The following is a 23,837-nucleotide window of genomic DNA, read 5'->3' as shown; positions in this document are numbered from 1 at the left end:
ATTAGCAGAGGTGCCAGGTTCAGTTGTTGAGGCCTAAGGATGCGGACAAGATGCTTGGCCACATTCTGTGTGTTTGACCCTTGCCCTTCTTGGTTAAATTACATGTCATAGGGAGGGGATATCCAGCAGGTTGTAAATTCTTCCTTGAGAGAGAAAGGTGGTAATTATGTTAATGATGTTAACAACTATAGGCCGGTAGCAACTTCCCCTTTCTGGAAATGGTGCTTGAGTGGGTGGTTGCCAGTCAACACAAGACACCTTTGGATGAAACTGGACCAATTTCAGTCAGGCTTCAGACCTGGGTTTGAAATAGAAACTGACTTGGTCATCCTGTGGGATGACCTTTGCCTGGCAAGGGACAGTGGTAGTGCAACCCTATTTGTATGAAATGCTAAACTGTGGTTAATCAAAAACTGAAATGAAAGCTTCTGATCTCACTGCTAAACCAGGAAAAGGGGCAGTACTTGTGGCAGCTAATTTCCATGATGCTAACTCAGGGCTGAGTTTGAACGACATGCTAATCAACGGTTGTTTCCCATTCTGTTCCTATTACCACCCCCAGTTGATTAGCGTCTGGACTCAGCCATGGTTTAATGATATATCTGAACACAGCAGTTGAGTAGGTTGATATAAATAGCTGATATTTATTTATTTTTATTTATTTATTTATCATATTTATACCCCGCTCCTCAGCCAAAAAAGGCTCTCAGAGCGGCTTACACTTAGCAAAAAAGACAATCCCTGCCCTCAGGCTTACAGTCTAATAAAGACATGACACACAAGGAACAGGAGTTCAGGAGGGAGGGAGGAGAGAGAGAGTCCAACAGGAGCAGGCCATGATGTTTCTTCTGCCTGCTCCTGTCCCCTTTGTTCTTTGCTTTGTTCTTGCATCTATAGCCTTTATAACATCCCCTGTGTACTTTCGCATTATCAGTCAGTGAAGTACAGTGGGCATAATTTCTTGTCCTTTTTGCAATTGATCTATAATAAAAACACTCCTTTCCAAGACAGCTTGTTCTTTTATCAAAGCCAGTTCATTTTTATTTTTTTTGCCTATGTTATGCTGTAAAGTTCTATCTGTATCAATACCGCTATATTATAATATCTTGCTACTAAAAAAGGAGAGAACCCTATCCAAATCTATCATGGCATGAAATCAGGAGAAAAATAAACTTAAAACTAATTCCTATGGCTGTGCCTTTCCATTCCAAAGGTGTAATAGTTGCAACTAGGATTGGGATTTTTAATTTGGTGTTTATGCAAAGAATTTCAAATAGCTAAAGAAGCCTTCCCCAACGTCATGCCTTCCAGATGTATTGGACTATAATTCCCATTGTCCCGTGCTGGCTGGGGATGATTGGAGGGTGCCAGGTTGGGGAAGGCTGAGAGTATTCTTCTGGATAGAATCCATAGTTCAGTGATGGGGCACATGCAAGAGTTCCCAAATTCAATCTAATTTAAAATAATAATAATCCTAGAACCACAACAGGAGGAGACATCTGTCTGAGTATCTGGAGACTCAGTTCGGTCTGTGGAAGTGGAGAGCTAGTTCCAGTCAGTTACTCAGTTCCAGTCAGTTGTGCAAATTCACAGGGGAAGCCGTTTCCTCCTTCCCTTGTGATCTTTCGGTCGCAAAGATGCAGGCCCACTGCACTGCCAAAAGGATCTTTGTGGTGGGGAATTGGGCTTTGAGGGTACATGCCCTGTTGGTGCAGGGAAGCAATCATGAGAGAGTGCACTATGCTTCATTGGAAGCCAATTAACCTTCCCTTCACAAACATTTTTGGAGCTGGGCCCCTCCCTTTATGGCCAAAATTATTCTTGTGCACCAAGTATATGCTCTACTTGGTATGTGTGCTTGGAACCAGGTTTCCTCCTGCCCCAGTGGGAGAAGGCATATGTCTCTGTGTTGCCTTCAATTGATTGAAGTACGGTGAGCCAGTTGGTTAAAGTGTTTGACTGGGAATTGGGAGATCCAAGTTCTCTTCTGTTGTGATTTTCCAGGGGATCATATTGTTTTAATTGTTTTATGTTAAAAATAGCCACTTGCTTGGAGCCAATACATAATCAACTTAGGCAATTCTGGATCCAATTTTTACTTTGCTGAGGCAGCTAGGCAGAGAGGTGTTAAAGGTTGGTGTTTTTTTCTTTCTTTTTTAGGCCACAAAGGACTAATACAGATGTTTATACTTGTTATCCACCAAAAACTGTAGTTTAATTGTTCTTTCTTGCAGAGGATAGAATCAGTCAAGAAAAATTGCTATCCAGATTAGGTATATTCTTAAGCTACTAATGCCTTCTAGAACCTACATCTAAATAACCAAGGGGAAGTCTTTTTCTGAGTCAAACCTTTGTGAGTGCTTCCCTCCGAGCAGTTGTTGTAAGGATGCTGCCTAAATGTTTATAAGATGCTTGTAAAACCACGAGAACTGTTGGAATGCAATCTACACTGCTTGGAGGATTCTGGATAATTTTAATGGTGGTTGGTGGTTGGGTGAAGCATGCTTCATGGGTTGCATGAGGATAACTAAGATTAATAACTTATTCTCGTGTGTGCCTGAGGGGAACATGGTGCAACATCTGTACTTCAGTTTGCTCGCATTGAGATTGTTATCTTAAGCCTGCAGGTATTTGTTCTTGTTGCTATCCGGAAATAACTTCCAACTTGATGCAACACTTGGATGTATGCCCCTTCCCTGCTTTAAGCCTTCTCATGTTTAGGTGAATGCCTGGTAGGGCTTTTTGGAATTATATTTTAATGTTTCAGGAGATTTTATGGAGGTAGTGATGTCTCCGGCACTGACTGGATGTGGTACCCTAATGCCACAGAGGGGCAACAGTGCAGAAAGCATCTCTGGTTGCCATTGGTAATGTGCCCTGAGAAGAGAAGGACAGATAGAAGGGCCTGAGGAAGAAGAGAGACTGATAGGGAAGGAAGCAGGGATCAAGGAAAGGAGAATAGGAAGAGGGAATGGGACAGAAGAATGAAAAGAGGCAGAGACCCAAGGGAGAACTCTGAGGAAAAGTCAGAAAGAATGGGTTGATAGAAGAGGAATTGACTGAAGATGTGCACTTAGCCAGGAACTGCAGGTCTGAGAGAGGCTAAAGGTCAGATATTATAATTTGAAATGAACAGCAAAATATTGGCTTCTGGCCTCTAACATGTTGGTTTGTTTGTGGGTGTTGCATACAGAAAGATCTGTGTGCTATCTCCAGTATTCGAGCCAATAAGCCTGTGTGCACCAGTTGCTGGGGAACATGGGTGGGAACATGTCCTGCTTGTTCATCCCTGGCCGATGGCTGGTTGGCCACTGTGGGAACAGAGTGCTGGATTAGATGGACCCTTGGTCTGATCCAGCAGGGCTCTTCTTATGTTCTTATCTATGTCGCCGATTTGTATCTCTTAAGTATGGGGTGTGGTTTTTAGCCTTATAGAGTCTAAAGGTAACGGAGTCATGAGACATAGTCACAGAATAACCCCAAGTTCTGCTAAGTCAGTATTTTTTATGCCAGACAGTCTACAACAATAAGCGAAATGTAGCCTGTACATTCTAAACCGTACAGATTGCATTTTTAGTGAAGGCATAGGAACTTTTATAAGAGGTTTAAAAATATTTCTATGACCAAATTGCAAAGGAGAAGCAGTTCTGAAATTTGCCCATATTTCTATAGTGTTAAATTAAAACTTGTCTTTACAAATACATAATAGAAGCATGAGCTCTTATTTGTAAATTACTTAAGCAATAAAGTTGCCTTGGTAGTCATATGACTATGTATGAAGTTTCTTCCTGTTCCCCCCCCCTCTTCTCTTTTGTGAATTATTCCAGAAGCAATCTGAAATGTTTCTATAGTTGTTTCAGATTTAGCTAACCTCTCAGTAAGTGAATTCCTGTGCACTATTAATTTAGTTCAGGCAAATCTAAAATATGTCAGTAAGAAAACCTTCATAACTGAATCCAATTGTGGGATACATGTGTTACACTACTTCTACCTGAGGGAGGATAGATTAAAACCTAATGCCCCAAATTTAAGTAAATCATCTGTGTGTGTGTTTTAAAAACAAAAATCAAAAGAGACCTCAGTCACACTCGTTATTAATATTTAGATTCCAATTATAACCATATAGTACTGGTTCTGGATATCAATGGACTGCAGTTATGAAACATTTCTCCTAGTTACATTTTAAAAAGTTTCAGTGAAATCCAAAAGTTTCAGTGGAGTCCAAAATATTTGGATGCCTCCAGGTAAAGCATGCTGCCCTAAATGCTTGGTTCAACAGGAGACTCTACAGTTAATGGCATCTTGCTGAGGATTAATTCAGTGACTTGACAGTAACTGAGCAAAACTAGTAATTCCTGTTGTTTATGATAGGGTTGACAATGCTCCAGCTCGTCTTGCTTTTGTCCACGGACTAGGAGTAAAATCAGGGCATGTATGTAAGTAAACGGCAAGCAAGACTAAAAACATGGCCATCCTAGCCAATCATGATGGCATGAAAAAAATTGCAAAAGGCTAACTAACCAAAGCCTAGTTAAGTAACTGGGCCCTTATTGAGGGTGTCTGGGTTTTGCTGCTTGCCAGCTAGCATGGAAATAGGCTTTTATATAGTATGCCTCTCCCTGCTTCAACTCTTTTTGCCCATGTCGGCCATGAGCCTCTAAGCCATTGGGAAAACTCATCACTTAAGTCTTGCCATGGCTGAGAAACCTCCAAATCATTGTGAGACCTGGCTGTGTTTCTTTCTGCTTTCATTGTAGCATTTAATGTTTTTTCTAAATTTGTATATTGCTGTTAATTAAAAAGCTTTTAGAAAAAACAATGCTAGGTGTTTTCATGTTAGGCTGCAGGCATTTTATATTTGGGTGAAGCTGTGGAGCAACAATATTTTAATGAATACTTGTATGCAGTGGCTTAACCTAGAAAACAAAAAGACAGTCTGTGTAAATTTCTGCATCCTTAGGCCATTGTTCTGAGCTTTTTGTAAATGTAACTTTTCTTTTGTGTTACGAGTTCTATGGATAGACTTGGGTGTTGCAAAAAGTGTACTAAGAATGGTGCAAAGCAGGCCAGAAGTAGATCTCAAGAGCCTAGGCATAATTAGATAATTATTGTCTTCTAACATATGGGTAAAACCTATTTCTAGAGACTTGGCAAGCAATATATCCATTTCCCCCCTGTAAGTTTGTGTCTGAACCAGGACAAAAGAGGATACTTGCATTCATCTCTTCCTATCCTTGACCTTCTTTTGTCTTCCTACCCCCAAACTCATGAAAATGTAACTTAAAGTTCTCCAGGTCAAGGACCTGTTTTTATCTGTTAGTCTGTAAAGTGCCATGGAAAATAATGGTGGTAGATACTTTATGAAATAGCAGTTTATGAAAAAAGGTTATTATTGATGTGACAATATTTTAAAAATATTTAAAAGTATAGCTGTTTAAAAGTATTTAAAAGTATACTGTTTTACTCTGTACAGCACCATGTACATTGATGGTGCTCTATAAATAAATAAATAAATAAATAAATAATAATAATAATAGCTTTGTTTATGAGAATTCAGCCAAATAGCCTGATCTTTCAGAAGTCCATAGTATTGACTGTAGACATCTTGACTATGTTTAGTGCTTTGGCTATTGGGCAGTATAAAAATGCAATAAATAAATAAATAAATAAATAAAACTTGCTTCACAAGTGCCTTGAATATAGTGTGAACTTATTCCCCCCACCCTCTTTTACAGGAGACATGGAATGTGGTTTCGATTGCGAAAAGTAGTAATCTGGTTGTTGGGAGTGTACATAGCCATTCCATTTCTAGTAAAACTTTGTCCGGCTATTCAGGCAAAGCTCGTCTTCCTAAATTTTGGTAAGAAACATTCTTCTCTCCCTCTTTCTCCCTCTCTTTCTTGCTGTGGCTTGAAACTATGTAGATGCTTTTACTACACAGGCTGCTCACTTTTAATACAAAGGGCCCTATCTTCTCAGCACTCTTCTTCAACCTGGTGCCATCCAGATGTCTTAAATTGCAACTCTCATTGGCTCTGCTGGCTTGTTGGGATAAGGTGTTCTGAGCTCTCCTCTTTTAAACTCCAGCCTGGTATACTTCCACGTGTATGCTCAAAGAAAGTCTTTAACCACTTGAGAATCATTGTAGAAACATGACCCTAGAAGACTATAGCCCTCAAGGAGCCTGGGGCCATAAGAATTACATTTTTATGTTAATAACTGTCCTAAAACATACATAGGAAAATCTGATCATTTTGCAAGATCGCACATAACTTTCTCTCTGTTGCTGCTCCCTGTTTCTAAATCCAGTACTATGAAGTCTAATGCAAGTTTAAAAGCATATGAGATCTACATTTGTCAGCAGCCGCTTGTATTTCATTATTCCCACATTAAGTGCTGATAGAGGAAAGGCTTGATGCTGCCTGGAATTTTTGTTGTTGTTGGCATCTGCAGAGAATGTTCTAGTACCAGCTAATGAAAAAGCAATTGTTCCCTGTCTGCCCTCTACTGTGCTTGGTATGATGATATTCTAATTGTTGTGCCTGCCTGGTATGTAAAAAGTTCATTGTTTGACCTCGAAAATATTTTGCAAATTTAGGACAGAAAAACATACCACTTAGTAACACTGTTATCTGCTCTTCAGGTTTAGGTTGATGATTTTTAAAACATTTAAATATATAAATATATATTCTACCCTGACCCTTGGAGGTAGGACAGTCAAACTGTTTTTAATCAATAAAACAATTATGATTTAATAAGTACATTCTACACAGCAAGGAAAACAGACTACAATTCAGAAAAGATTATTTTCCATTAGTCATATGTACCAACTGAAATAATGCCTACTGCCATTCTTGACACTAGAAATGCCCAGTAATTTATAGCCAATGCATTTTTCATGGTGACTTAAATTGTATTGAAATACTCATTGTGGGCTTTTATATTTGATAATATTTGTGAGAGCTGTTGATGATCTCAAGCAGCGAGTAATCAGAATGTCAAAGTGTTGTTTATCTTCTGTTTCAGTGAGAGTACCCTACTTCATTGACTTGAAAAGGCCCCAGGACCAAGGTTTAAACCACACCTGTAACTACTACCTACAGCCAGAGGAAGATGTAACTATTGGGGTCTGGTAAGGAAGCCTTTATCCCTCTCATCATCCAATGGAGTCTTTTTATCATATGTACAGAAGCTGTGCTTTTGAACCCTCTGTTGAGAGAGCCTCCAGTAACGTTACACACATTCTTTCAAGTGTTGCTTTTTCTAGAACGGGTGTGCATAATTCACTCACTGCTGTGAGCGCAGTATTTTCTTTTGAAAGATGTCCTGTTCTCTGGGCTACACCGGAACTAAAAATGTAACAAGATCAAATTGCAGTGATTTAATAAGACTTAATAAGTCTTATTTAATTAATTAATAATTAATTAATTAAGTCATATTAAATTAATAATTTAATATGACTTAATAAGACCCTGAGATCTTATTATATCAATAAGATCTCAGGGTGGCGTACAGATAAAAGCATACAGTATAAAACAGTAAATATACACAGCTAAAAACAAATTAAACCATAAACCAAATTGAAACAATATATAATTTAAAAGCAGTAAAACTATTAAAACAGTTAAAACAATGTGCCAACTTGGTGAATTCAACCATTAAAAGCTTTGTTAAAAAGCCGTGTTTTCACTTGGCGCTGGAATAAAATCACCATTGGCGCCAGTCGGGCCTCCAAGGGGAGGGCATTCCACAGTCGGGGTGCCACAACAGAGAAAGCCCTCTCCCTTGTCCCATCATAGCGAATGTGTTGACAATCGTGGGGCACTATGAAAACTGGGTAGTGGGCTAGAGTTTTGAGCCTTTCCCCAGATATAGGCTCTGAAAACGTGGGAACTGTAGCAAAATGTTGCAGTGTGGAGTGCTCCTGTACAATATTCCTGCTTGTCATATCTTCTTCCAGGATACTTCACTCGGTTCCATCCATACACATATAGCATATCTTCCCGCCGCCCGCCCGCCCCATCCCCTGCAGTGGTCAGCCAGCTTTCCAGATGCACAGAGTGCTCAGTTCTCATTGGGCTGTCTGGATATACTTTCTGTTGGGCTTTCTTTTTCTAAAGATTATTTTTGTACTTCTGCTAACCTTGGGGCTCCTCCCAAGCCTGCTGATGCTTCACTCTTGTGTGTGGATGATGCTATTTTGGCTACACAGGGATCCACATTTGGAGAATGTGTTCACTGTCAGTAGAAGAAGAACAAACTTAGTCTTACATATTATATATTGTTTGGTAATGTTGTAAAAACTATCCAAAGCTGTGTCTAATAAAGAACCATACTTTTGTTCTGAAGAGAGGGCCGTGACACTAGTGACCAATTTGAGTGTGTGGGTGAGATGGGTTGCTGCTCTTTCAGACCTGGACATACCTGGTTGAGGCCTAAGCTTTATAACAGGGAGGAGACCCTTTCAGTGTAGCAAGGAGCTTAGAAAGCAAGAAGTGCTATTACTTCCTGGTATCTGATTTTTAAAATACTGTAAAAGAGAAATCCTATCATGCCATCAACAACATTTATTACTTTGGGTCTCTTGCCATATTGCAACTTGGCTATATTGCATGTTGTTTGTAGTGAGTGTGTTCCCTGTGTGTCTTCTGAGTATGTTACAAATGGCTCCTGGCTCCAGCAAGTGTAGTGAATTTGTGTGGAGCTAGACTAGAATACCCAAAATAAATGAAAGTAGATCCTTAATTTGCAATCACTGGTTTTAAATGAATCGATGGGGGAAATGTTGACGCAGAACATTGTTTATTAAAAAACACTGAATGAAATTAAACTGTCTCTTCCTAGTTCATAGAGAAAAGCTTAGGCTATAGTTGCATTTCACGTTTGTTTGTGTTCTAAGATACATGATTAGTATTAGTGGGTGTTTGTTTTGTGATAAACTAGCCTTTAAAATCACTCACAGTAAGCATTTTTAAATAGCTTGTGTTAGAGTTTGTTTCTAGTTGTGTCTTGTTTGTTCATGAATTACTGGCATGCTCTTTCTGTGGGAACTGCCATGAAAATTCACCACAAAGGGAAGTAATTGTAACCATCTGATACTGGATTGTGTGCTACCTAGCATTAATCTATTTGGTTCTTGGCTAGTAAGAAGCTATTCATTGGAAAATCTAATGCTGATCTTCCCTTATTGAAAAGCAGAAGTCATAAAACTGAACTTGTATGACACTGTTGGTATTGCACTGTGTTTGGTGGCAGGAGGACAACTCTGAATTTAGACCAATGTGTATAATGATAGATGTGACACAGACACTCCCAAATCCACGTGAAACTAGTTCTGTGAGTCCAAGGGAGCTTTAGATTTGAACAGAAGCCTCTAATGATAATGTTGCACACCATTATTGAAAATGAGGAAACTTCAAAAGCAGTTTAAAACTTGGCATATATAGTTCATCTGTTCAAATAGTCAAAATTATCTTTTTTAGTCTAACCTTATCTTTTGAATAGTATAATACTATTCTAGATCGGGGGTGGGGAACATTTTTTCCTGTTAAGAGTTTTTTTATCACAGGAAAAGTCAATTGGAGCTGCAGCTGTTTGTGAGTTGAGCCAGAGCCCGAAGTAGATGGAGTTTGCAGGATTGTTGTCTTTATGCCACCTATCTCTCGCTCTCTCCCTCTCTCTCCCTCCCTCTTGTGTGTTCTATAACTGGGTTCCCCACCCTTGTTATAGAAGAAACAGTGATTTTGCGAGAATGATTAGGGAGATATGTTATCCTTAAAGGATATCCTATCCCACAACACACACCCCTCCTGGTATTTCAAGTATTTGGGTGTACTAAATTTCTTTATTTGGCATCCATTTTTCTAAACAGCTAAAAATCTGTTTTCAAACTTCCAAAACATACTGGTTTATAAAATGCAGATTGTTTCAGCTGTGGGGAAGGCTGATAATAGGATGAGAGCAGGTATGGAGAGGGAATATAACTCCCCCCCCAGGGCCGGTGCCAGACTATTTTGCGCCCTAGGCAGGTGAGCTGCTTTCACCCACCCACACCCACCCCAGCGTACCTGGGCGCGGGGTGCCATTTCACCCGCCAAGCCAAAGCGAAGCCAGGACGCTGGGGTGGGCGGCTTACAGAACGGCATGCCCGGCTGGAAGCTGCTCTGGGAGAGCGACTTCCGGGCATGCCATTACAAAGCCGCCCGCCTGCCCCCCTACCCCAGCGTTCCAGCTTCACTTTAGCTGGGCACCCACCGAGCCAAAGCGAAGCCAGGATGCTGGAGTAACGGGGGGGGGGGGGGCAGGTGGGCGTGACTTCGCTTCAGCTGGGTGGGCACCCAGTCGAAGCAAAGCCAGGATGCTGGAGTGGGGGCGTGGCTTTGCTTCAGCTGGGTGGGCACCCAGCCGAAGCAAAGCCAGGATGCTGGGGCGGGCGGGCGGCTTCAGAACGGCGCACCCAGAAGCTGCCCTCTCAGAGCCGCTGTGGGAGAGCGGCTTCCAGGTGCAGCGTTCGGTGCCCCCCTTACCTTGGCGCTCTAGGCGGCCGCCTGAGTGTCCTCTATGGTAGTGCCAGCCCTGCCCCCCCCACTGTAGTCCTAAAATAAATCCCTCTTCTGAAACTAATATTTGCTTTGAAGAGAAGTCCCCCATTGTTGCCAGCAGCCTCAGGAGAGGAATTTTCCTCCGCACTACAGCAAGGAGGAAAGGGATAAATTCCCCCTTTATACTTTCTCTCATTCTATTAATAACCATGTTCTCTCAGCTGATTCAATTTGCATTTTGAAAACTCTGCATGTTAGATGTAAACAGGCAAAGCCCCACTCTCAGTGTCGGGTTTTTTTACTGCTTTGGAAAAAGGAATCCAAGATTTTCTCACAGTGATTTTGAGGATGAGAACAATGGCTGGGTGTATAATACAATGCAACTATGTCTCTAAAATATTCCACTATGATCTCAAAAGTATTTTTTTTCTTTCCAAATTCCTGTTGAACAAACCCTACTGTTAACATGCTGGCTTTGTCCTCTGTCCTTGTGTTAGTATGTGATTAACTGCTTGCTGTAAATACAGGCTAAGTTTACTGTGAGCCATCACTCTGGCTTAATAAGATGCTTAGTTAATGTAATTAAAAAGGATATAAAGCACTGAAGGATAATCTTAGATTAAAAGTGAAGTGAGAAGTCACTGCTGCTAATTGGTTTAATGTAGTTTGTAACTTGGAGATGTTGAAGGATGCAGAGAAATTCGTCTGGATATTTTCACTACTGTGAATTCTATAGAAGTTCTCCCTCATGACTTTCCAGGTATTCTGAAGAGTTGTGATGAGCATAAACTCTTATGATTGTCCTAGGATTAGCATGCCTTCACCTAGTTTTTTTTCTGGGTATATCTAAAACTGGTTTATCAGTCACTTCCTTTTCTACTGGAATTGCAGAGGTGAGGCAGCAATCGGTTATGAATTTGCATTTTTGCCAAACTATGAAGAATTTTTTGAAGGAAGCTATGCCAGTAATACTGGTATAAAACTAATATAGGCTTGTAATGTACATGTATCCTCTGAATGACATCTGTTTGTATGCACCCTTGACATCTGAATGACAGTTTTCTCCATAGCTGATTAAGCACTTGAGTGCTGGAATTGGAATGAAGGAAAAGTTATAAGTTAGCATTACCACAGTCAAAAAGTATCCATGGACCTGGATCACACATAGTAACAACCTAGAATATGGGTTGTCATTGAATCATGGGTTGTCGTTATGTGCAAACCCTGCACTATGGTTTAACTATGGTTGTTTTCCTGGGTTGTTTATGTGTACCTGCAGTTTAGGATTACACTTTATATATTTGATGAATTGGACTCGAGTCCATAAAGGCTTATGTCATAATAAATGTTGAACTTTAAGATACCACAGAAGTCTTGGTGTTTGCTCAAACAAACTAATAAGACTACCTCTTTGGAAACCATTGTGTGGGTTTTCTCTGCTAGTAGTAGAGGCTGGAACGTGGGCAGGGAAATGCACATTGGCAAGTTGAACTGGCTGCTATGGGAGGGAGCTGGCAGTTTTGAGAGCAGCCCAAAGTTATACAGGACACCAATTTCACATGGTGATGGTTGAGCTTTCATGAATGTTGCTGTCAGTCTAGAAAAACAAAACAGATTTTTAAAACTGCTCCTAGTAAGAATTAGGCTGGGATGTTGTGTGGGTTCTAGGACTCTTAGGTGGCTTCTTCTGTACATGACTTCTAGTACTAAAATGTTGGAAGTTTTGGAAAGAATCTCTCAATATCAAGAATGTATCAGGCTATTGTACTATAAACATTGATATTTCTCCACCCAGGGTTCTGGATCAATACAGTCCCTAGGGTAGGGATAAAATGTTCAGAAAAATGATGAGATTTCTAACTAGCTATTTGCTTCTAGGCACACAGTTCCCACAACTCTATGGAAGGATGCTCAAGGCAAGGACCAACTGTGGTTTGAGGATGCTTTGGGTTCCAACAACCCTGTGATCCTGTACTTGCATGGAAATGCAGGGACTAGGTAAGAGATAAAGAAAAATGAGTGCACTTCAAAAAGGAATAATATGTTGTTCCTTATGATTTAGATCAGGTAGTGACTAGCTGTATCATAGGGCAGGGCAAAGCAGATCACGTTGACCCACAAATTTTGAGGTAACATTAAAATGTTGAGAACCGCTGTGAGATTCTATTATATTCAGCAGTATATAAATGTTACACACACATAAATAAATAAAATGCACCAAATCTTCACTTACTTACAGTGCAATCCTAGATATATCTACATGGAAATAGGGTCCTTTGAATTCAGTTGAGCTTACTCCTGTGTAAGTGGGTATAAATTTGCACCCCTAATTTCATTATACCTCTATTTTTGTCACAGTTAGGAAGTGCTTTTAGACTTTTTGTGTTTGGGCTATCACTTGTACCATCCTAAAATGTGATGGAAAGAATAAAGGTCGAAACTTCTAGTTCCTCCCAGTAGTGGTTTTGGTGAGATTAATTTTGCATACACAAACACTGGATATTACTTGTTGGATATTTATTTATTTAAAGAATTTCTATGGTACTCCAGATTCCAGGGCAGTGTACAACAATGTAGATAATTTATTATTTAAAGCTGAATATAATACAATAAAGTGCTAACATCAAACAATCATAAAAAGCAAAGGAAAAGTTATAAAGTGGAGCAAATTTAGGAATTATAGAGATTAAGTGTTTCCATCTCCTTTAAAAAAAAGATTGTTCTTTTGATCCTTGGGGGAAGGAGAATTCTAGGCCCAAAGGTGAAATTAGCTAAACATGAGGCACGAAGGGTGCAATCCTATGCATGTTTATTCAGAAAAAAGTCCTACAACTCCCAGCATTCGCCAATCATTTAGGGGTTGTGCCCTAAATGTTTGAATGTAATTTTCAGTGGTCACAATCCAGGCAAAGTTATGCACTTCTAAATTTCAGTGGAAGAGACTTACTTCTGAATAGGCATGTATAGGATTGCACTGTAAATCCCATTGAGTTCAATTGGCTCTTTCAAAAGCAAGTGGGTATCAGACTGCAGCCTAAAATGGTTGTTTAACTCCTCTATTGAAATCCGTGGGAATGTGCTAATTTGGCTGAATCATGCCCTATTTATTTATTTATTGCATTTCTATACCGCCCAATAGCCAAAGCTCTCTGGGCAGTTCACAAAAATTAAAACCATTCAAAGTATAACACAAACCGTATAAAATCATGATATAAAATACAATATAGTTAGTTTTTCTTCTTGTAAAGGCAGCCTATTTCTGTATTGAGAGCCCAAGAAAACCATGTACTAAGCTATATGTGTCGAGGGACGTTTAATTAATATGTAATTTCCTCAAATTCTTTTAATAGAGGAGGAGATCACCGTGTGGAACTTTATAAGGTGAGAATTGCTCAACTGTTACTCATATGGCCTAAATACTTTTTTTCCTGGTTATGCAGTTCTTTTAATAGAAGCTTTGACTTCTATGGCTTTTGTAAGGGAAAAGAACTATAATATAGTAGCATATCCATTACCGTGGATGTTTTGGCACTACCCTGGTCTGTTTTATACACTTCAGCAGAATCTCAAGTGGTAAAGCCTTTCCGCAACATTGCAGGGGGAGGATTGCTTGGTGGAATATTACCCACCCACCATTAAAAGAATATTAGGAACATAGGAAGCTGCCTTATACTGGGTTAGACCATTGGTCCATCTAGCCTAGGATTGTCGACACTGATTGGCAGGGGCTCTTGAGGGTTTCAGGCAGGATTCTTTCCTCGCCCAACCTGGAGAAGCCAGTGATCGAACCTGAGACCTTCTGCATGCAAAGCATGGGTTCTATCACACTGTGCTACGGCCCCTCCTTTTCTTTCACATAGAAAAATATCACAGGAAGAACTTTGTTAACATGTTTAGAATTCTTTTAAAAATCCTTCATAATCTTATTTGTGACTGTTTGCCTTTTGTTACAGGTTCTGAGTTCTCTTGGTTACCATGTAGTCACATTTGATTATCGAGGTAAGATTCATATTCTTTATTTTTGTCCTGAAATGGCATCTGTAACCAAACTTAGTTTCTTGAATGTCACTGACCACTCAAAATATTATCTGGTTTTTATTACTCTAAAGGGTTTTTTCCACATGTGTTCTGTTCATATGCAGTATTTCTATCTATTTATAAATAGGTTCTAATAGGGGTTGCTCAGCGTAGTTGTCAGTTTTGGAATGTTTATTCAAATTATTCAATGAGCAATGAGTCATCAGTCAACTCCTTAAAAATGTACCACAACGTTTTAACTCCCCACCCTTTTTAAATCTAATACACTTTAAATATTTTATAATCCATCCACTGGCCCTGCCATTAATGTCTAACTTCAACTTTGCTCATCAAATTCTGCTGTGTCCCTATTGAGACCAGAAGCTGTTGCAGGTTGAAGAGTAATCCTGGTAATTGTAAAAACAATGTCTTGTAACTTTGGTGCACATTGTCAGATAGGCTTTCTATTTATTTACATCTTACCTTTTTAAACTGAAGGCAGCAAACAGTGTAAAAACTTTTTTGTACAGATAAAAGCCTGTTCCAGTCAGTTTCTTTTATGAAACCTCATCACTACTTAAAAAAGATATTGCTTTATCTTGGTTTGTACATCAGGCTAAGTCAATTTGTTATCATATTTAGTTGTAGGGTAGCTTAGTGTGACATCCAAATCCAGAGTGTTTTTTCTTTCATGGGTTGCTTTTCACAAAGAAGCCATCCTGAGAACCTATGGCTTGCAGGAGGATTATTTAGGATGGCATGTTGTGATGTTTGAACTCAGGAAGGCGATTTTATCATGGGTTGTTGGGAACAGCTAGGGAGCCACTTGACAAGAGCAGCGAAAACCCCTGGGTTCCTTGCCATCTTGTTAGTGTCACTGCCATTCTCCTGCATCCCTTCTTAGCATCCTCCACCACAGGATGGGTTAAAAAAAAATTCCATATAAATCTTGAAGAAAGCACACTGGAGAGTGTCCCAAATGCATTTTTTAAAATTGTTATTTTCAGTCCTGCATAATGTGTAGGAGCTGCTGGACAATTTGTATAATTCCCCCCGCCCCCCAGTTATATTGCTTTGTCTTGAAAGTTGTACAATTTTCCCTTCTGTTTTACTACTCTGCCATGAAATTTGCATATTTGTAACTATCTGCCTCACTTGACTTCCTTGAAATTTTCATATGGTTACCAACCCACCTCACTAGTTTGCTTTGAAATTTGCATATCTTTACCCACTCTGTTCCCCAGAACCTCAAAATTTGTGTATGTTTAGCAATCCCCCTCAGGGAACCATATGTATATCTGACATCTAACAATGGAGACCAGTGAAGGGGAAGGGGGGAGCTGAAAGTGGCCAGCAGCTACAGAAGAGAAGGAGATTTGGGGGCAGGTGTTATTATTTGGTAGAACGTGAAGCAGCCTTTAAAAAAAGAAAAAAAAGTGTTTGTAAGGGAAGCTGGGAAGTGGATGATGAAATTGACAAGGGGTGGACATCAGTATGCTTGGCTAAATAGCGGATAGGCGGTCTTGCTCACTTGCGCAAGAACTCCCCCCAAAAAACTTGTGAACACATTCCTATGTTGGTAAGGGCTCAGAAAATTATTTCCTTTTTGCAATTTGATGCAGTGAGGAGTAGGCCTGAGTTTTGCTCTGGAAATGCCAAAGGGAAGGATGAAATGGACAAGAACATTGACAAGAGGGAGATATAGCAATGCTGGTCTCAATAGCCAACGGGAGGTCTTGCAGTCCTGCGGGGAAATTCACCCACTGTGCCTTCTCGTTAAGTGTGAACTGGGTCAATATTAGGCAAGCCTGGCAGTTGTAATTAACATTTTTCAGGTGATTATCTTAGCAAATATGTGAGAGATTACATATATGTTCTTAAAACACACACACACACATGAAATGGACCTGAAGGTGCCCCAACAACCTCTGTGGAAGACTGTTGAACTCAGTTGAAATAGATGAGTGGTTGTCAGCATATCATGCAAATTTCTTTGGGTTGCTAAAATTAATTAGTGTGTTGACAGTTTTCAGTACCTTTGTTTCCCCCCTCCTCTTAAATTTAAACAATGTAAAGGAAGGACATGCTAGCATCATTAAATTTTTACAAGTATTCCAATATAAAATCTGCATACTATCACATTTAAATAATATGAAGTATGCTTTAATTTTCCCCCTTAAATATTTTGGATCAAATACTTGTGGTGTAGAGGGACAAAAAACTTTGTTTATTAAGTGCAAGTAGCCACCTTGAGTGTCCGTTTTTGGTAGGAAGCTGGGGTACAAATCAAATAGGTAAATACCGTATTTCTTTGATTCTAAGACACACTTTTTTCCCATATAAACATCTCTAAAAATCGGGTGTGTCTTAGAATTGAGGGTGCAATTATTATTCTTAGAATCAAAGCTTTTTTTCTGTTGGTGGTACTGAAATTAGTGTGCGTCTTACAATCGATGGCGTCTTACAATCGAAGAAATACGGTAAATAACGTTTCCAATACAAAACTGCATTTTTTTCTGTGCCAATGACCCTATGCAAATTAATGTAATGTATTTCCAAAACCCCCACAAACTTTCCCAGAAAAACCCACATCACGCTATGTGGTGATGTGTAGTAGGATTTTTACTTGAAATTTTAATGGGAAAGCTGCTATGGAGAGAAGCAGGCTCTTAGGTATGCAGGACCCAGGCCGTATAGGGATGTAAGAGGAATATTTTCAGTTGGCACTGAAAACCTATAAGTGTTGGTGCTTGCTTAATTTATCATGGTAGAAAGTTCCAAAGAGTAGCCACTAAAATACTAAAGGCCCTTTTCTGAACCATGATGAACCAGTTCTCCAAAATCTAGGGTATCACCCGAAACATATTCTGTTACATGTGTACTTGCAACCACAGTTAAACTTACAGAGGAGGTTCATTTCAAAATGTTTCAGGCTATATAAAATAGAACTAACCTGAATAAAATATGCTAGAACATTAGTTTTGGTGTTATGCCAATTCCATTTTATTTAATTAGTGTCAACTAGCTTTAAGCAGTTAAAAGCAATTAAGAACAGATCTATTCTGTTGTGGTTTTCTGGACCACTCTATCCTTTGGCTTTAACTCAGGTGAAACTAGTACACCGCATTTGATTAATAGCTTGAAACATGATTCCTGGAATAATTTTTTTCTCTCTTTCAGGCTGGGGAGATTCAATAGGCACTCCCTCAGAGAGTGGAATGACCTATGATGCTCTTCATGTTTTTGACTGGATAAAAGCAAGAAGTGGAGACAATCCAGTTTATATATGGGGGCACTCCTTAGGAACTGGGTAAGCCTTCAGATTCCAGATTGCATAAAGCAGGACTTTGAGATAACACAAGTAGCTAAATGCATTGGGTTTTGGACAATAGTGTGATGCCAAGGATAATAATTGTAGTAAAACTACTTTCTATAGCATTAGCACTGAATTAAATGGAATTGCTGTACATTATCTTGTGTTTAAGGAAATCTTAGGGAATGATGTTAAAGCTAGATTGTGTAGATACTACGTTAAAAAAGGTGCATATCATAGAATAGAAGAGAACTAATTGACAGATTGAGAAGAAAAATCATTTCTAGCGATGTTTTATAACAACGTCTGCTTATCTAAGTTCTTTCTAGTTTGTTGTTCCTTTTGTTTGAAATTTGATTAACTGTGATGTATACCAATCAGTGAACTCTGCAAAGTGTAGGTCAGTGAGTGACTATGGATCTCCAAAGAAGATTCTAAGCAGCATCACAAAACTAAAGATGTGTGCTTAGCTGTGGGATTCAGTCTTCTTCCTCTTCATTTTATGCTAATATTTTTGGTGGACTTCTGTAGACATTTTAAAGGGCATTTGGCAACATTTCTGAAATCTTTGTGAGTTTTGATGAATCCTCAGCCAGTAAAGACACCCATCTGTCTACTACTCTGTACAGCACCATGTACACTGATGGTGCTAAATAAATAAATAATACTATCTGAACTTGGTAAATTTCGATATTATTCTGTGCTTGGGTATTGATGATTTTATTATAATATTGAATTTATATGTGTTTATTGATTTGTGTTATTTGAATTTATTATGTTTTGTAAAATGTTCCCCCACCACTACCACCAAATGTGATATATGTGGATAAGTTGATGTTTATTGAAAGTCACTTCTGGTACAGTTTACTATGGGAAAGCAGCATATAAATTAAACTAATTAAGCATAGGCTCATGAGCACTCTGAGTTGATCTTAAAGATTGTGATGAGAATGATCTTCTGGGCACGCTAATTTCAAGTCAGTAGGCCAAACCAGCATCTTGAATTTCCCCAACACGTCATTGGAAGCCTGGGCACTTTCTGGAGTAGAAGTAGTGCAATTGCTTCTGGCAACTATTCCCTGTTAGGCAGTGAGCCATTTTGTTTCACAAAAGAAAAAGTCCCTGCAGAATTATTGAAGGCAGTCCCACACATCATGTTACTTCCAACCTCTCGCTTAAAGGTAGCATCAGTTTAAAAAGTCATTCAGCTTCAGTGAAACAAAGTGTTTAGTTTTCCCAGTCCTATAAATAAAAGATTCTAGTAGTTTGTATCGATACTTAAGAGACTATCTTAAGGGAAAAACAAATATTCAGATCTGTGGGTATTTTTCTCAACAATATTACTAGATTAAATAATAATTCTTCGGTTTTGAATACATTGGGAATACATTTGTAATCAAAGGAGGCCAGAGATCCTGAGGCAGTTGGTTTTTTTTCAAAGTCTGCATAAGAAAATGAAATTGCAATACAGTTGTTTTGTTTTAAAAATGAAGATCCTGGTCTAATTTAAGTGCATTAATTAAATACAGAGATAGGAAATCTAACAGATATATAGTTGGCTCCCACCCTTTTTCAGATTTGGCTTAGGCATTCCATATATCAACATTAATTGGTATTCCTGCCTTATTATCTGAGATAAAATGGGGAAATTTCCCCTTTTTGTGACAGTGGTTTGGATCCTGAGTTCTCAAAAGACTCCAGTACAATGCAGGCTTTGGCAAGCAGAAGGAGGAGGAGGTGATTCTCACCAATTTCCCCCTGCAAACCCTGTGCCATCTTCCATGCTGTTACAAGGGGGTCCCTCATCCTCCACAGCAGATTTTTGAGAGGCACAGGGGGCTGCAGCTGGAATTACCTCTCCACTCCATTCATCAGCAGGGGAATCCCATCAGTGCACTTCTACTCACATGAACTTAGTTCCAAGCCAGTTACCTTTCGAGAGACATGATGGAAAATCACAGGCTTTTGGGGCCTTGTGAAAGCTGTTTTTTAATCTGAAAAGGGCAGTAGAAGATTAAATGAATTCAAACAACTTAAAGCTGAATTTACATTGTCTGATTTAATTTACAATGCAAATGTTTCATGTAGTAGGCAGTACTCTTCAACATCTTGTGCTTTAGCTGCTTCTAGAGGGTTGTTTACAAGGATTACACCCAGAACGCTGTTTCACGAAGCCTGTTTTTGAAAGAAGTAAACTTGTTGAAAAACATGTATTAACTTTAGCTATATTTGATTTAAAGAATATGTTGCTGATATATGGGAAACATTTTCATATACCCATACAATATAAGCACATCCTCCCATATATCTTGAGTATGGGGCCTCATGGTAGTTTGTGGTAGACACTAAAAAGAACAGAGTTGCCAGGCTAGTAAATGCATCATATGTAAAGGTTAATTGAGCAAAACAAAGGGCAAATAATTGGGTTTAGAGAATGCTGTAGGTTTTAACTACAGGTGCCCCAGAGTTACTTCAAAGTGGTACATCCAAGGGCTGATGTGTTATTCCAAATTGCGGAATAAGGAAGCAAACTTCTGTTTTGTTTTTTCTCCAAGGAAGGTCCCAGTCTTGCGTATACTTGGGAATAAGTCTCATTTAGCAAAATGGGGTTTACTTTTGAGTAAACCTGGGTGAGATAGAAATGTAAGGACTGTTGATTTTTTAAAGAGATGGCTAGTGGTAGTTATTTTTAGTCAGTGTTCTAACTCCAGATTTTTTCCACCCCTAGTGTTGCAACCAATCTAGTAAGACGGCTTTGTGAAAGAGGTAAGAAAGCTTTCTTTGGGTGATGTTATCAAAGACTGTTTCATATGGTACACCTTCCTCCTCCCTTTCAAAAATGATTAGATAGTTCCATGTGCCAGTATTTAGCAGTTGGCCAGTAGATAATTTTGATTAAAGTGAGAGACTGTTGTGTTTATTTGATGGGTGGGATCTACTTAGCAAGTTAGCAAGTTCAGAATAATGAAGGAAAAGTTATAACGTATAATTTTATCATTTCTGTGTTTTAAAAATAATGGCAGTTATTTGGCCTATGGCATTTTATGCTACAGATTCTAATTACCATCAAATCTTAGGGTTTACATGTGTTTCAAAATGTTTTGCTAGGCTAACCCTCATTGATTTTAGATGAATGTCCTAAGATGAATCCTATATAGTTTTTAAAAGACTGAGCTTTTAAAAACTATAATATATTCACACCCTTTCACTGTAAGGAGATTGAGAATACTGTCCCACTTCTGGTCATTCAAGCCTGGTCTTGTAATGAACCTCTCTTGTAGTTCAGGTTCTGGGTTTATATTCTGCTATATTGTTCAAGCATCTCGAGTGCTGTTGCTCTGCAACTTTTATTCATTTGAATGTGGTTGGTGCAAAAGCAGTCATCCTTTATTGTAAATGGACCTGTTCTGTTTATTTTTTAGAAACTCCCCCAAGTGCCCTGATACTGGAGTCACCTTTTACGAACATCCGTGAAGAAGCAAAAAGCCATCCCTTTTCAGTGGTAATTATAGATTTATATGCTGAATTTCCTAGCTTTTATTGTTACATGTTGCACGTATGCATAATACAGATGCCTGTGTTCATTTGAGAATTCTTAGCATATCTGAAGTTGTTAGCCAATGAGCAAGCCTTTATCAAGTACCCCCCCACACACAAAATATTGAATTTTCCACACTCACATAGTGCTTTTTCTTCTGTCTAGAATGACAGATACAATAGAGGGCAGGGCTCCTGCAGCTTTGTGATGAAGAGGGAATTTCACCAGGAGCTGCATGCACACAAATGACACCTGCTGAAATTCTCTTTTCTACAACTGTTAAAGATACAGAAGCCCTGTCCTCCTTTTCATATGGTCACCCTAATGGTCTATAAATCTTAGAGCATTTATTAAAGGTCTGTAGATGCTTCCTGCATCCATAAAATGGGACTTTATAAATGGGCATTATAGGTTACTCTGAAATGTCAGGTAATCAGTGGAGTTCTTAAGAAGCTATAAGCTACACCTGTCAGGCCTGTACTTTTTCAGGAGGGTTTTGTTGAGCCTATGGAGAGCCAAATTCAATGCTAATATATCCTGGTAACAACTGGTGCCATTTGCACTAAAATTCCTGTGTGGAGTAATCTTGTATACTTTTTAATGTTTACTATTTTAAACTGTTGTAAACCGCCCAGAGAGCTTCGGCTCTGGGGCGGTATATAAATGTAATAAATAAATAAAATAAATATAATTGTTATTGCTCCACTTCAGGGTTGATTGAGGGAAGTCTAAGTTCATTATTAAAGCCCTTATTTGCAAACTTGGCTTGCCACTGGATCCCAAATCCAGAATCTCTCAACTCCTTTCCGCTCTTTCAGTGTTTATAAACAATGCTCAGTTACCTCTCCAACTTCTTGACAAATTCTCTTAGAAGCTTCCCCTTCCTCGCTGCTATAACTTACCACACAAAGTGGATGGTACTGTTGCTACTTCTTCAGACTCCATTATTGCTGCTGTTTGCTTTGCTCAGCATTTAAATCCCAGTGGGTGGGGAGGAGCTGCTGACGCCCAGCTATCGCCCCATGCCTTGTTTGCCCCAGCTGTACTCACTTCCAGCTGGCCCGTCCTCGGTGTTGAGCAGAGGCAGGTTTGTGCCACACCCAACCTCCTCAAACAGGTTAAAAATCTAAAAAGTCTAAAAAGAAATAATGTAGAAGTCTGTTCTATTATTGCCTATTATTCAAAAGTCTGTACTCAATAGATTTTACATATTACTCACATACTTGCAACCCTTTCCCCCCTCAGACATATAGATACTTCCCAGGATTTGATTGGTTTTTCCTTGACCCCATAACATCAAGTGGAATTAAGTTTGCAAATGATGAGAAGTAAGTAAATATTCTATGTCTTGAATTTTATTTTTCTCTTCTTTTCTGGCAACAACAGATACATAAAAGTATCCCTCTTCAAGTGGGATGTCGCTATCAGATTCCCCAAAAGCTTCATGCACAAGTCTCTCTGCCTCCAGGTTGGCTGTCTTGGCCTCCAAGAATGAACTTGTTCGCTGATTGCTAGGAGCTCATTGTGCCAAACATGAACCCAAAACTTCTGTCCAGCAGGCTGATAGCAGTGTATGTGAATATGCGCAATACAATAGATAGCCCCCATGGCCCTGCTGGTTTTCTACATTCATAACAGTTTGTAAGATCTACTTCATGCTACTGAATTTTTAAATGGAAAGCAGGTTTTAAGGAATCTTCTTGTCCTTAGTGATATTATGCAAGTGGAGGGTTCTTTTGGAATTAGAAGAAAGGCTATGTCTGAGTACTCGATTTTCTACTGTTACTTTGGAGGCAGTATTCTAGAAATAGATACATAACACTGACTGGGTTTGCATGATCATAGAGGAGGAATTAAGCCAGAGTGGCTTATTTCCTGTGCCATGAGGATTTCCATATTAACCCTCCGTAGTGCAGCTTTCCATGTTATGCAAACCCATCAAGGGTACTTGTTGCCTGGTTAACAAGCCACCCTAGCACAGTATCCATCAGGATGCTTATGCCTCCATTGAGCTTATATAAGCTCCACTGACCTGTACCATCCCAGAAATGAGCGCTTTCACTCATTCCGGGTCACCCCCAGAAGTGCTAAACCACCGTTGTGCATGTTTGCACAACAGAATTGGTGGGGGTAGCCCATTTTTTTGTTTTTTTGGGGGCATAAATGTCCCATTGGATATTGCCCCCAGAACCCTAAAACAGCAAGTTGCGCTGGCAAGGGTAATTATACAAATCCCCCCCCCCGGCATGCAATTGGCACATGCAGTAGCGGAAATAAGCCAACGTGACTTATTTCCCCCTATGTGATCATACAAATAGCCCACTGTGATTTAAGTGAGTAACTAACATACATTGGCATTTGGTCTTAAGTTGGTGGGTTTTTAAAAATACCTCTTAACAATGTTGTGCCTGGGTTTGTTTGTTTTTTA

General features: G+C 39.3%; 2 protein-coding genes across 2 annotated transcripts in view; one reads left to right on the top strand and one right to left on the bottom strand.

Moving 5' to 3' along the window:
* The window catches only part of GINS1 (GINS complex subunit 1), a 67,666-nt gene that overhangs the window by 18,439 nt on the left and 25,390 nt on the right, over nt 1-23,837 (bottom strand). The window lies entirely within an intron of this gene.
* The window catches only part of ABHD12 (abhydrolase domain containing 12, lysophospholipase), a 37,126-nt gene that overhangs the window by 4,690 nt on the left and 8,599 nt on the right, over nt 1-23,837 (top strand). The window contains exons 2-10 of the mRNA XM_063123869.1: nt 5,736-5,860; nt 7,027-7,132; nt 12,420-12,539; nt 13,892-13,922; nt 14,495-14,540; nt 17,739-17,868; nt 20,600-20,637; nt 21,294-21,373; nt 22,655-22,737. Of these exons, the coding sequence (XP_062979939.1) occupies nt 5,736-5,860; nt 7,027-7,132; nt 12,420-12,539; nt 13,892-13,922; nt 14,495-14,540; nt 17,739-17,868; nt 20,600-20,637; nt 21,294-21,373; nt 22,655-22,737 (759 nt within the window). The remainder of the gene's footprint in view (nt 1-5,735; nt 5,861-7,026; nt 7,133-12,419; nt 12,540-13,891; nt 13,923-14,494; nt 14,541-17,738; nt 17,869-20,599; nt 20,638-21,293; nt 21,374-22,654; nt 22,738-23,837) is intronic.

This window comes from Elgaria multicarinata, chromosome 4 (genome assembly GCF_023053635.1).
Source record: "Elgaria multicarinata webbii isolate HBS135686 ecotype San Diego chromosome 4, rElgMul1.1.pri, whole genome shotgun sequence".
Taxonomy (NCBI): Eukaryota; Metazoa; Chordata; class Lepidosauria; order Squamata; family Anguidae; genus Elgaria; species Elgaria multicarinata.
The sequence above is the reverse complement of the archived record's forward strand: the minus strand, read 5'-3'. Positions and strand labels throughout refer to the sequence as shown.